Source organism: Anticarsia gemmatalis, chromosome 7 (genome assembly GCF_050436995.1).
Source record: "Anticarsia gemmatalis isolate Benzon Research Colony breed Stoneville strain chromosome 7, ilAntGemm2 primary, whole genome shotgun sequence".
Classification (NCBI taxonomy): domain Eukaryota; kingdom Metazoa; phylum Arthropoda; class Insecta; order Lepidoptera; family Erebidae; genus Anticarsia; species Anticarsia gemmatalis.
The window spans coordinates 4,198,931-4,213,962 of NC_134751.1; the positions used below are offsets into that span (position 1 = coordinate 4,198,931).

The 15,032-nt window shown below is 35.7% G+C and overlaps 1 protein-coding gene across 1 annotated transcript; it reads right to left on the reverse strand.

The window, feature by feature from the left end:
* Positions 1–1,616: 1,616 nt before the first annotated feature.
* On the reverse strand, positions 1,617–11,833 carry LOC142974316 (cytochrome P450 4d2-like). The gene is made up of 11 exons (XM_076116565.1): positions 11,627–11,833; positions 9,633–9,739; positions 7,685–7,775; positions 6,924–7,109; positions 6,403–6,472; positions 5,936–6,132; positions 5,489–5,598; positions 4,417–4,550; positions 2,801–2,901; positions 2,103–2,279; positions 1,617–1,840 (listed from the first exon to the last, which is right to left on the reverse strand). The coding sequence occupies exons 1-11, from the start codon at positions 11,775–11,777 to the stop codon at positions 1,680–1,682; spliced, it is 1,485 nt and encodes a 494-aa protein (XP_075972680.1). The 5' UTR covers positions 11,778–11,833; the 3' UTR covers positions 1,617–1,679.
* Positions 11,834–15,032: the final 3,199 nt, after the last annotated feature.

Sequence of the window (15,032 nt, forward strand, 5' to 3'; positions counted from 1 at the left end):
CTTACTTCTAGCAATGTTAATCACTCGTAGTTCCTGAGATTAGCGCGTTCAAACAAACAAACAAACAAACTCTTCAGCTTTATAATATTAGTACAGATTATTTTATGCTTCCTAGCACTTTCAGAAATGAATAAAAGTTTGAAAATAATGAATCTTCAAACTTGTATAACTTGGTTCAATGAGATCCTACAACTTTTGTGCCATACTAACTATTGCTCTTAATGGCTGGTTCGATATTTGTAATTTTTTTTGCCCTTTGAAAGCATGCCCAAAATGAATGTTCTCCCTTGGAAAGATAAACGGGTCAGAGCCCCTACCGTATTTTTTAAGAACTATTTTTTAAGTAATTTTAAATGTAAATGAAAAATATAATCGTAGTACAAAAGCCGCGCTACTGGTCAGCATAGTTGAGTAGACATAGAAGCTAAGAAGCAAACCTTTTCCTACTAAAGACAACGTTGTTTGCCTATCAGAACAGTTTTTAGGATTTCAACAAGACTCATACTAGTCTTAGCTCATAACAACTTAAGGCCATATCATATTTTAAGTGTACTTGACGTCACTTCAAGGCTTCATTCACATCGTTGAAGCCCGTTCAAGTTGTGTTATGAGCAAAACTACATGTTTTGCTCATAACACAACTTTATGTAATCAAAATATTTAATTGTGATTTTCTGCAGATGGTACTAGTGAGTAGCGAGCGTCCGATATTTACCTCTTTAATACACAGAAGGAAATTTAAAATAGTTCTTGCGGAATATCCTAAGAGCGCTGATTACTATTTCATGCAAAATTTGTCGATAGCTACTCGGTTGTCGATATTCGATGGTGGTCTTCATATATTTTTATGGAGTCAGGGTTACGGTGTATTTTCGTATATTGTTCGTTAGTACGTTTGCAAGCTAACATATTTTTAGTAGGCACTTGTTATTGACTAAATTATGTAATTTGTTTTTATGATAATAATATCACTTGCTTTGTAATTGTCATTTTATGTCTAAGTAATTCATCCCCGGTTTCTGAGTAGGTACATTAGCGGTAGTTTATCTATTCAATAGCTCTTTATTTATATGAGTTTAAGCGCTATTGAATAGATAAACTACCGCTAAATGTACCTCAGAAACCTTGGGTATATCGTGCCATTGCTTGTTTAACTAGAATCGGCTGTCGCACAGAGAAGGTAATCGAACCCGAGTCGCATCGTTACCGTTCACAGAGGCATTTTACATACTCGAAATTATTCAAGTGGCGTTATTTGGCTACCGTCTGCTTTGATGGAAACAAGGCGTGTATTATGTTTTTTCTTTTTGACAACTTACACACGATTATTTGATTCTAAACTAAGCAGAGCTTGTACTATAGTGACCAAATAACTGATAAACATACAATTTATATACTTCTAAATAGATACATTTACAAACAGGCTCAGAACAAATACTCGTGCTTATCGCACAAGTATTTGTCCTAGTTAGGATTCGAACCGCTATGGCGCTACGGTTATTGCGGCGAGGTGACCACGTTGACTACGGCACCAAACGTGCAGTTTAGTTATTTTGTACATAATTATATATGTATGTTTTATAAAATGAATGGCTAATGTTTATAAATAAGGCAAATACAAGTTTATTTATTTATTTATAAATAATAATATACAGTTATTAACATTAATACTGTTACAATTAATTCGAATTTCTGGGCATCAGTTTGACATGTACTCCATTCTTAGATCTGAGCACGAGATCGGCGCTGAGCTCCGGCTGTATGTGCGACGGTAGTATTATGAAGTGTTTGATTATCTCTGACACCATTACTTTCAGCTCCATCATCGCGAACTTTTGACCTGTATAACAAAACACAAACTTTTAAAGTGATGCATAGTGTAATAGCAATTGGCACATATAGGCCAAAATACCCCATTTCCCAAATGTCTAATTACTTTCTCGTTTATAGGCACTGGAGGACGCCCGCAACTCAGTATACGTTAAGTTCATATGAACTTAGCCTTACTTTCCATTGTAGACTCTTTACTAAGTTGGTGGAATATAATAATGCCCACTCATACACAATCAAGTTATCTGTCAGTAGTTTGACACAATCCTCACCTATACAATTCCTGGGTCCAGCACTGAAAGCCAGGAAGTTAAACGGATTCTTCAAGGGAGTCGCAAACCGCTCCGGTCTGAACTCCAGAGGGTCATCATAAAGGTCCGGATGTCGCTGTGTCTGGTATATATTTATCATTACCGAAGTGCCTTTCACCAACTTTAAACTACCAACCTCTGAAATATAATAAAATATTAACGATTTTAAACTCTCGCTTACACATAATATTATTATGCAACGGGTCTTAAACGCGGGTCTATGACCACGGTGATGCAATTCGATCGAAACTTCTGGTAAACCAATAAGATATCCTAACCTTTAATTTTCAATCGACTTTAAGACTCGTTGCATTATAATATTATAAATAAATTATTCCCGTGTTTTTGTCTGCATGGAAAGATTTAATTGTGGGTCCCGGCTGTCATTTTCGAAGATCTTTGACAATCGTTAACAGTAGTCAGAAGCTTGAAAGTCTGACAACCAGTCTTACCGAGGGGTATAATATTATAACCCAGGGTTATAACGGAGGTTCGATAGGTAGTCGCTGCATGTAAAATAGTGGTAGTCAGGCATCCTGTGAGACCGGAACCCGACTCCAACATAGTTGAAAAAAAAGGCTGATTGATTGATTTTCTTTTAAAATTGTAACAAGCAGATTTGCTTTTGACAAAATTATATTGAAGTAAGAATAACGAACCACAGTCTTTGTTCATTCGCCTTTCAATTAGCGGTACCGGCGGGAACAGGCGCATACATTCTTTCATCGCCAGCTCCAAATACTTCATCTGATGTAGTTCACTGAAAGATAGGAAACGACGATAAAGGGTTAGTTCAATAGCCTACGATCCTTTAATGTTATATGCAATAGCGCTATTATTGATTGGAGGGGTGCGCTGATCAGGTTTTCATGTAAAGTTTGTCGATAGTGGTAGAAGTGTGCATAGTAGTACATACTCTACAGGAGAGCTGCAAGTAAAATACAGTTTTATCAGAACTGTACACGATTTTCCGTCATTTTTTCTATTGCACAAGTCGATCTGTAAGCACGATCCTCTCCAATTGGAACCATCTAGTATCGGGAGTTTGACATTTGCAATGTATTGCTAAAATAGTTTCTACGACGCCCGCTAGAGGCGCTGACACAACAATAAACATTTTTCGATAGTAGTGGTATAGAATTGCGGTACTGCATAGGCAAAATTCACTAAAAGTAACATGCTTTTATTTTTCAAAAATAATACATTTCCACCATGTGTATGGTCTAACCCGAAAGCATTTATCACCAATACCCTTAAATTGCTAATGAGGTCGTATTTATACATACAAAGATAGTGTAGTACATTTTATTTAAACTGTTTTTCATCATAAATTAGGCTGGACAACCAAGTCGTAAATTATCCTGTACAAACTAGGTATAAATTAGACTAAACAAAGGGCCGTCTTTGCATTAAATTGTGCCTACGTACCATGTGGTTAACACCCTTATTCGTAAACGTATCTGTAGTTATTTAGTTAAAGGGATTATATGTATTTTTATCGTAACTTAACATTAAATAAAAATTGATTTAGTATCAACTGCTTGTTAATCAGATAACAATAAATATGTGTATGAAATGCAAAATCAATTCACGATGTTAATGCCGTACTGAGAACCCTTCAGGCTTCTTAATACAAGACGTTATCTCATAAAAAAAATAACCCATTCTGTCCCACTGCGATGCAAGGGTCTACTCCCGTAATGAGCGAGGGGTTAGGCCTTCAGTCAACCACGCTGGCCAAGTGGTGGGTTGGGAACTTTGCATACCTTCAAAAACTGTTCTAAAGAACTGTCAGGTATCCAAATGTTTTTCTTCATCGATGGAACAAGTGGTAATTATTTCTAATACACACATAACTTCTAAAACTCATTGGTGTGTTGCCTCGGGTTCGAAATCTGTGTCCACTTGCGTGGGAGGTATCAGCTTATACCACTCGGCTCTCACTGCTCTTTTATCTATACTAATATTATAAAGCTGAAGAGTTTGTTTGTTTGTTTGAACGCGCTAATCTCAGGAACTACTGGACCGATTTGAAAAATTCTTTCAGTGTTAGATAGCCCATTTCCCGAGGAAGGTTATAGGCTATATATCATCACGCTACGACCGATAGAAGCAGAGTAGGAATAAAAAATGTTACGAAAACGGGGAAAATAATGACCCATTGTCTCTTATGTGACGCAAGCGAAGTTGCGCGGGTCAGCTAGTACATAATATATGTCTTGATCGGCCAGAAAGACTTTCTTAATTAAAAAAAAATAAATTCAATGTCACTCACTGGTAAGTAGGGTCTCTGTTCATGTCATCTCCGAAAATAGTCTTGAGTTCCTCGTAAATCTTGTCCTGGACATCTCTATGTTGAGACAGACAGAAAAGAGTGTATGATACCCCAGATGTCGTTGTGTCATGACCCTGTAAAACAAATTAAAAACTTAAATGGAATATATAAATATTATTAGGCAACTCACATACGGTCATTTCATTACAAACTGCAGTCATACTAACTGTAATAGAATTCCTCCGACGCAATCGAAGGTTGACGCGATGTTCAATGGGACATTACACAGTAGCGCAACTGCTGCCATGCGCAGGACACCTCACGCTAATGGTGGGCAACCAATTCAGCATAGCAGGGAGGGAAGACATAGCAAATCAATAGCACGATTACTCGATGCATATCATATAGCTGAGCCGCGCAACTTCGCTTGCGTCGTGAATGGGTCATAATTTTCCACGTTTTTGTAATATTTTTTACTGGTACTTTGTTCCTATTGGTCGTAGCGTGGTGATATATAGCCTATAGCTTTCCTCGATAAATAGCCTATCTAATATTGAAAGAATTTTCCAAATTGAACCAGTAGTTCTTGAGATTAGCGCGCTCAAAGAAGCAAACAAACAAACAAACTATTCAGCTTTTTTATATTAGTAGAGATTCGGTGATATCACGGAGGCATCATTCGACTTTTAAAAACTAAGCAAAAAATCGTTCTCGCTTTATTACTTGGTTTTGATTTAAGCCCGAGGCGCTGATTAGGTTTTCATAAAAAAAAATGTCCGTAGCTATTTTGGCTATCATTGTCGAAAATCGTACTACTCGCATAAAAAAATATACTATGCTTTTATTTATTGCTGTCCTTACTAAAGGACTTTACCTAAGACTAGCTGACCCGCGCAACTTCGCTTGCGTCATATAAGAGAGAATGGCTCCTTCCTTCCTCAATAAATGGGCTACCTAAAACTGAAAGGATTTTTCAAATCGGACCAGTAGTTCCTGAGATTAGCGCGCTAAACAAACAAACTCTTCAGCTTTATAATATTAGTATAGATAAATATAATGTAAAAGTACAAACCTCAAACATAAATGTGTCGACTTCTTCCCTTATGCTTTCAGCATCAAACTTTTTTCCATCAATCTCAGCAAGCAGCAGAAGATCCAAGAATGCATGTTTATTCTTTATACCTTCAAGAAATTGTTGGAAACATTTCAATTTCACAGTTATCGAAAAAGTGATCGCTTTCAGTCAAATTAAATTAATATTTGTGTTAGTTGTATATATATGTATATGATGTTGAAATTATGAATGTATTAGAAATGATTATCAAATGTCTCAATAGTAAAGGAAAACATCGTACGCAACCTTGCATGCCTTAGAGTTCTTTAGAACAGTTTAGCTATTCAAAGTCTTCAAGCCGCACTTGACCAGCGTGTTGGACTCAAGGCTTAAATCCACCCTTTTTCCTTGCCCAGCAGTGGAACATGGATGAGTTAATCTTTCTTCTTATTTTATTTCACTTACCAATATCACTATTTTCTCCTAGACTAGTAATATTCGCCTTCCTCAGTTCCTCGCGTCTCGCATTTATTACCTTGTTAGTCTGTTCGTGTAAAAACTTAACGGCTTTATCCTGCCTTGTCTTGTAAGGAAGAAGGTTGAATATAGCATCTTCGCCAAATATAGGTATTTGCATACGCATCGTCACTATTGCTGAGAGCCTATGTGTAAAAATAAGGAATAAAAAATAAAATATTCGATTTGTTAATAAATTTTAGGTATCAAGCTCTTGCCATATAACTGGTAAGGTATCTGTTATATAGCAATAATATAGTCTCTTATTAAACTTAGGACAATTTTTGAGAGTGATCTATATAAATTAGAAAAGACTAGTAACACTATGCCCGACCGGGAAATCGAACCCGAGACTTCATGATAAGACTGTCCGACCACAGAGGCAATGTATTTTTTTTATTTTGGTTAAAACTCACGCTTCAATAGACTTTACGTATTCTGATTCCTTATGTTTCTGTGCATCTACGCAGACTCCCATTATGGACTCTGAAATAAAGAAATACTAATTATTGTCATTAATGCCTACTATTCGTACATTATACAATCAGTTTAGCACGGTTAACAGGGTCTCCTCGCCGCAATAACCGTAGCGCCGCGCGTGGTGGGTCGTGAGATGACCTCGAGTATCTGTTCTGAGCCTGGTTGGAAATGTATCTATATAAGTATGATCCCACCAAAAACATCATGTAAAATGTTGCCAAGACGACACTCTGGACACGGCCTAACTCTACCGACCCCAACTTCACATATTCTAGATATAAATAAAAATGGATGTCTTCGCCGTTACGTTGCCATCTTGATTTTTATTATATTTCATTCGTGCGCGATGGACTCGCACTTGATCAGCGGGTGGACTCATGGGCTAACCCCTGTCTAGCTCGGGATGAGACCTTTGCCCAGCAGTGGGACAATTACGGGTAAAGAAAGAAGCTCTCACCAGTGACATTGTCAAGAGCAGCAAGAGCCACATGCGGGAGCAAGTCGATGGATGGGCGGTCCGCCATGTTGCGCAGTTTCTCCGTCAACACTCTCTGGTTCTTACAGAACACGGGCAGAAAGTTCTGCAGAATGTTGAAGTGGAAAGCTGGCGTCAGGAACCTACGATGAGTTTTCCATCTTTGACCTGAGAACATGGAAGTGAATTAACTAATTTAAGTATTTAATACTATATAATATACGTAATTACTGAAGGTTAGGTTGTGCCGGTCAATGATCATAAGATTTTAGTGTTTTGTTTTTTTGTCCCTTGTTTTCTGAAGTATAACGAAGAATGTAACAGCAGAATAATAAGCTAATAAAAAACACTAACACTAATAAAGTCATCATCATCAACATACCTAATAAATCTTTATTCGTACTTGCATTAAAACGGATATGTTTTGTTGATACCCAAAAGTTATTTATAGTAATTATTGCGAGACCATATTTTTACTTTTAAACCGGTTGACCCGTGCAACTTCGCTTGCGTCACATAAGAGAGAATGGGTCAAAATTTTCCCACTTTTTGTAACATTTTTTACTGCTGCTCTGCTGCTATTAGTCGTAGCGTGATGATATACAGCCTATAGCCTTCCTCGATAAATGAGCTATCTAACACTTATAGAATTTTTCAAATCAGACCAGTAGATTCTGAGATTAGCGCGTTCAAACAAACAAACAAACTCTTCAGCTTTATAATATTAGTAAAGATTTGAGTACCTGTGGAAGTGAGGAGGCCACGACCGAGCCAACAGCTCAGAAAACTGTACGACCTGCCCTTTGTTATGTATTCCGTGCTTGACACTAAAGGCTGGAAATAAATAAATACCTTAATTTTATCCGAGGTAAACCACTAATTAAGAGTGAATATTTTTGTTACAGTTTATTTTTGGCTTTTCGATTAATTAATTGTGTTTGATGTTATCATATAAGGTCAATGTAAGTTGGCCTTTGCGTAACGTTCGACTAAGTATATGAAATCTAAATAATGTGTACTGATTATCAGAATTTATGATATAAATAATAATTTAATTCTTTGATTTGATTTAAATGTGTAGTATAATTTAATTGTTTTAGAAGAACAGTATCGAGAGTTTGAAAATTAAAATGTACTGAACAATTAGTTCCTACGGCACCCATTAGAGGCGCTGAACAGGTTTTCATACAAATATCTCGATGGCTAGCCGGTTGTTGATACCTAGTCGATGACCAAGCAGTAGGAGATCACCCCTCATTGTGTATAATTGGGTACTTGACAACAGTCAAATCAGCTACTCTTTATGAAATGTAAAAAAAAAATGTATAGAGACATAATGTAGTGACGTCACGATACCGTATTATCGTTGGAATCAAATGAGTGCCAAATAAATTGTTTTAGTCAGTAATAATAAAAATTTATATATTACTAGCTGACCCGCGCAACTTCGCTTGCGTCACATAAGAGAGAATGGGTCAAAATTTTCCCCGTTTTTGTATCATTTTTTACTGTTACACTGCTCCTATTGGTCGTAGCGTGATGATATATAGCCTATAGCCTTCCTCGATAAATGGGCTATCTAACACTGAAAGAATATATAGTTTCTGAGATTAGCGCGTTCAAACAAACAAACAAACAAACTCTTCAGCTTTATAATATTAGTATAGATTTACGAAAAAAATGACGTATTCTGAGCATTTTAGATGAACCTTTTACGAGTACAAGTTTAATAATCTTTCGTTAACCCAATCAAGTACCGAATTCACGCCACTGATAAGTGTTTTTATGACAGAAGCCATATTACATTAGTCATACATTCGGTCAGTTAGAGATAAACTGGCCGTGATCGCTACATACTGATAATAGGGATGTTTCCAAGGTGACAGAACAGAAATTATAATTAATCCGCCAGTGAGATAAAAATATTAAACACGTATTTTTTATTAAAAACCAATAAAGTCACTTACTTAAAAAGCATTAAAGTTATGGAGTAGGGGCTAATGACGTCACGGTATTATACATTTTGTATTTTAACGTGACGTCATGCGATATTCCTAGTCAATGTATCGTGGTAGTAATTTTATTATGCACAAACATTACAAATACGTGTGTAATTATTTTTCGATATCTACTAGATAGACTAAAAAACAGAGAGGCGCCCATAGCCAGTTGCGCCCATCGGTCGGCAAACGATCTGTGGGTGAAGCAATCATTGGCGCGGTTATTCCAGAGATGGGTGACTGCATAGTGGTAATTGAACTGGGCGTCTCCGTGCTTCGGAGGGTACGTTAAAAGTCGGTCCCGGTTGTTGTCTACTAAGATAACAGTCGTTAAGCCACGTCAAAGGCCTCTCGGGCGGCTTGAACAACTATGACACTTTTTTTTTTTTTTAAAAAGACAACTCCCGCACTAAGAATTGCTCTTGCGTCGCGGGGACTTTTACAAACATACAGACAACGGACACAAGGCACAACCAGACCCGAAACAATTATTTGTGGATCGCATCCGTGTGGGAATCGAACCCACGACGCAGTGGTGTTGGCGAGGTGACCTAAACCACTGCGCCACAGAGGCAGTCAAAAAAAAAGTCACTAGGTTGACCACTAACCATACGATAAGAAGAAGACTAAAAAACAAAATTAGGCATCATCTCTGTTATCTAGTAGTAGGCAATGTTTTTTTATACAGTACCTCAATGTATTTCGGATGTGACAATATCACGTATGGTGATGAGAAAAAGTGGACTCGAAACGCATCGCCATATTTGAGTGACAGCTTTTGAAGTAGGTTCAAGAACTCTGGAACAAAAAAATACTTTTACAATAAATACAAATAAATATCTTCGTACAACTCACACACGGTCATTTGATTCCAAAGCAGTGCTTTTACTATAGTAGCCAGACAACTGATAATCAAACTTGTATACTTCCTAATACATACATTAATATATAAATTATCACACGTGCTCATCACTCAAATTAAATATTTGTCCCGAGTGAGGTTCGAACCCGCCACACGCGGCGCTACACTTTATTAAAATACAATTAGGATCTTTGCGCACTAGTCTAAGCATATTATTATATAGACTAGCTGACTCGCGCGTTACTCATAAGAGAAAATGGGTCAACATTTTCTCTGTTTTTGTAACATTTTTTAATGGTACTCTGCTCCTGTTGGTAGTAGCGCGATGATATATAGCCTATAGCCTTCCTCGATTAATGGGCTATCTAACACTGAAATATTTTTTCAAATCGGACCAGTAGTTCCTGAGATTAGCGCGTTCAAACAAATAAACAAACACTCTTCAGCCTTGTAATATTAGTATTACTCTTCGATACATCGATTCAAGGGCGTTACAAACAAAACAAAAAACATTACGTGTTCAATATTTAAAGTAGTTTTTTCTTAAGCTGCAGGGTTACTAAAGCATTGAACTATTGAGACCCTACATCTTAATCTAGACAGACTAGACATGGCATTTATATTATTATGCGAGACTGAAGATAATATAAAAGATTATAAACAGAATTATGTTCTGATAAAGTCGCGAGACAAACATTACTCTCAATAACAGTTGTATTTACAAAATCAACGATAGTACTCCATACTTGGAGTCCTTGACTTTTGCACTATAATATATGAGTAATATCAACATCAACACATAGTATATTATACTTATTATAATACCTAAGAGACACGTGTTAAACCAGTAAAACATGTAATACTTATTTACTTTTTTATGATAAGACAAATTTGATATTAATTATAGTTGGTTTTTCATACAGATTTTTTAAGTGCGTAGCTAATATAAAATAAATTAAACCATTAATGTCTTACTGCTGGGCTAGGGTCTCCTCCCGTAATGAGGGCAGGTTAGGCCTTCAGTCCATCACGCTGGCCAATTGCGGGTTGGGGACTTAGCTATTATATCTATACTAATATTATAAAGCTGAAGAGTTTGTTTTGTTTGTTTGAACGCGCTAATCTCGGGAACTACTGGTCCGATTTGAAAAATTATTTCAGTGTTAGATAGCCCATTTATCGAGGAAGGCTATAGGCTATATATCATCACGCTATGACTAATCGGAGCAGAGTACCAGTGAAAAATGTTACAAAAACGGGGAAAATTATGATTCTCTTATGTGACGCAAGCAAAGTTGCGCGGGTCAGCTAGTTTATTATAAGTATAGTAGTAAACTAGCATAGCTAGAATCCAATATATTTACATACTACTGAATTATCGGTGTAATACGTGTGTTTAACATTGAATCAATGTTGATTTGTTCTAGTAGTGAAGAAAATCGACGTAAAAAATGCCTGCCTTTTTTTAATAAATCCTGATGATTTTTGTTTTGGGAAGAAAATATCGAATTATTTATTTTCTTTAATATTAATTATTGGCCAGCATGGTCGATTCAAGGCCTAAGCCCTCCTCCGTCTGAAAGGAGACCCTAGCCTAGCAGTGGGACAGTAACGGGTAAAAAATATATATTATGATGATGATTACACAAATACATTTTGAATCTATACTGAATAAAAATACCGAAATATAGTGTAACAATTTTATCTATTAACAAAATAAACAAGTTAACTATCTTTATATCATTGCGAATGGTATATATATTTATATCGTTGCGAGTGGCGAATTATATTAATTGGAATATAAATAAAAAAAAATGACCTACCTGAAGATTTGACAACGAAGAGATGTGCATTCCCTAAAAAGGGTAAAGGGAAAGGTCCGGGTACATTAATCCTAATGCTCTCACTAACTAAACGTATCCAAGACACCAGCAACAGTAACACTACGATGACAGATAACAATAATAACAACATTTTATTTATTTATTTATCACTATACGAACAACCGCTTTTGGTGAAATACATAATCAGAATGCGAACCGTGTAACTAATGTTGTTACATCAAACGGTTGTAGAAACCGGTTGACGTATTCTTATGTTTAGACTAGCTTAGGTCGCTATTAGACGATCAATAATATTGCACAATAAGATTGCAGAATTATATTGCATTTAATCAAATCGATCGTCACCTTGTAAAGGAATTGACAATTTTTTTACAAGATATTAACCATTAACAGTTAATAGTTTTGAGCAATATTACGTAATATTAATATCACTCAATATGCTCAGTGCTCACAAAATTTCATGAGAATCGGTAAAGCCTCTTCGGAGGAATACGGGAACGAACATTGTGACACGAGAATTCTGGCGTTTGTAGAATTGTCGGTAAAGGTAGGTAGTAACTCAGCTGTTTTACCAACATTTTCTTTTTTTAGTCCATCTAGACGTATTTGTCATATTTGGGCATATTAAAATTATTACCGCGATACATTGAGTTGAAAAGTCGCATGACGTCACGTTAGAGTACAAAATATGCTAACACCGTGACGTCATTAGCCCCACTCCATAACTTTAATGCTTTTTATGAAAGGGACTTTATTTGTTTTTAATGAAAAAAAAAGTGTCTAATATTTTTAAATTATCTGACTGGCGGATTAATTATAATTTCTGTTCTGTTACCTTGGAATCCCTATTCTACAAACGCTGCAACTCGATTGTAAAGAGTATTATTTAACTTCTGATTGTAGATGGAATATGCCACCCTGACTATAATTAAATTAACCCCAAAATCATAAAGTAACCCCGTAATCCTACGGTACCTAGAAAATTGTCACCAAGACTATAAAATCAGCTGATAACTTTGCTTCTTTAATATTATTACACAATATATGCAATCTTCTATCAAACAAGACATTGCCACGGAAACGTTAATATTCTGGCTTTAGTACTCTTAATAATAAAAAAATATTGGATACAATTTTATACACAAGAATATTTTTTTTATAATTACGTTTATTTAACATATTTAATATGGGTATGCCTGTAATAATGTTATATTATTCTTAATTAGGTAAATAACCAGAAAACAATGTTGTGAAAACCGCATTTATTTGTAGTTCATTGTTCTATTTCAATAAATTAGCATACGAGTAACGTCAATTGTGTTGGTTTCATATAAAAAAATAATCATAACTAGTTCATATTCCCACTGTCAATGTTACCCAAATGATTCAAAGTTACCCAGTTTGACTGTACTCGAATGATTATATTTTATTAGATCTATTTTTTTTTAAATCATGGTATACTTAGTTTTTTTATGGATTCTAATAACAATAAAATAGTGTTTTTTTTATAGTAAGAGGAATGTTTCCTTTTAAAAAAATACAATTTCCCACATTATATATATGACAATGTTGTAATAATATAATATTAACTATTTTAATTGCAACATTAACAAAGAATAAATACTACTTATACAAATAAGCAAGTTATAAAACCGTGAGATTGATATTAGAAGAATAATAAAGATGGACTGTGACGTCATACTTCATGAGTGTTTTGTATAACTATCGACTACCGACAACCGGCTAGCCATCAAAAATTTTGTACGACCATCAGTTTAGCGACCCTAGCGGGCGTCGTAGAAACTATTTTGCAGTAAATTTTAAATGTGAAGCTCTCGATACTCGAAAGTACCGAATCTACAGAATCGAGTTCAAATTATTAATTCTAGGACTGAATGCGCGGTTCTTCTGGATTATACTCTGATTTTCTTGATTAAAGAATCACGTATATGTATATAACCCTATTGTAAGTACTAGTTTTTGCCTGCATTGTTTGTATGTAAAGAAGTTTATAAATAACACAGGTTGCGTAACTGCAATTACAAGTCTAGAATTGTACATAATCTTAAAATTATATCATTTTTGAAAGACAAAAAAAAGTGTAATAAGTTTATTATTCTTCCTCTTATCGTATGGTTAGTAGTTTAGTTTCAAAGTTGTTCAAGTCGCCAATTGATATGGCTTAGCTACTGTTATTTTAGTAGACAAAGAACTTGGACCGATTTTTTGCGTGCCCTCTGAAGCACGAAGACGCCCAGCTCAAATACCACTACGCATCTATTAATGGCCGCGGCAAAGGTTGCTTACTGACCACAAGGTTGCTGGGTTACCACAGATCATTTACCGACCGGACAGCGCAACTGGCTATGGGCCCTTTTTTTATTAAAATCCTTTCAGTAGTTTATCCGTGAACCGTGAAGACAGAACAGAATCAAAGTGGCCGTGGGTTTCGTTTTAATATTAATTAATAAAAGTAAATAGCAATTAGCGAGGTATCTCCTCGTTTCAATATTTTCTAAGCCATGAAGAACCTTAAAACCATGTAATAATGGAATATTTCTTTCTTACAAGTACAAAGGAATATAAATTGCGGTTACACAGCTAAACCGCTAACCCAATTTTTATTAATTGTATGAATTATAGGTACATTTCTGGAAGTTATTCTACTGACACAGTTATCGCGGCACTGTGATACATATTCCATCTTACCGGTATTACTACATAGCATTTATCCTACCAAAAGTGATGTTCATGTGGATGTTAGTTAATCAATCACACCAAAACAACTTAACGAATTTTTATGAAATTTGGTACACAGACTACACAGATAGTTTAAAATCTGTATTTAGTTTTAATTCTATCACGCGGACTTAGTCGCGGGCAGTAGCTAGTTTATTATATATACGTTTATTACGTACTGTTGTTAGTTTTATTACCATCTAGAATACCCGCAAGTCACTTCATTCAATTTACTTGAGCTCGTAAAACTTAAAGGCTGACGTATAAACGCGGTAATGGGTAATAGGCGACATTATTAAGGCTGCCGGCTTTCCCTCGGCTTGAGTCAAGCATAGAGTGAAGCTTCCGACACATATGTTTGGTGTGACATTTGTCAATATTTATCGAATAAAAAATCCGACTCGACTCACTTGTTCGCCCTGTGCCAATCGGATTTATCTACACAGTCGGTTTTGCCGTTCGGCTAGGCCGGTTAATGCCGAACCGGATATGTGTGTAGCAAGCCTGACTTAACTGCAAGGTATCACTAACTGTACAGCGCACTTTTTCAAGCGAATCACGCTAGGGGTACTGATAAAATTTCATACAAAATTTGTTAGTATAACTTTTTAATTTTCACATTGCATAATAAGTACTTAAAATTAAA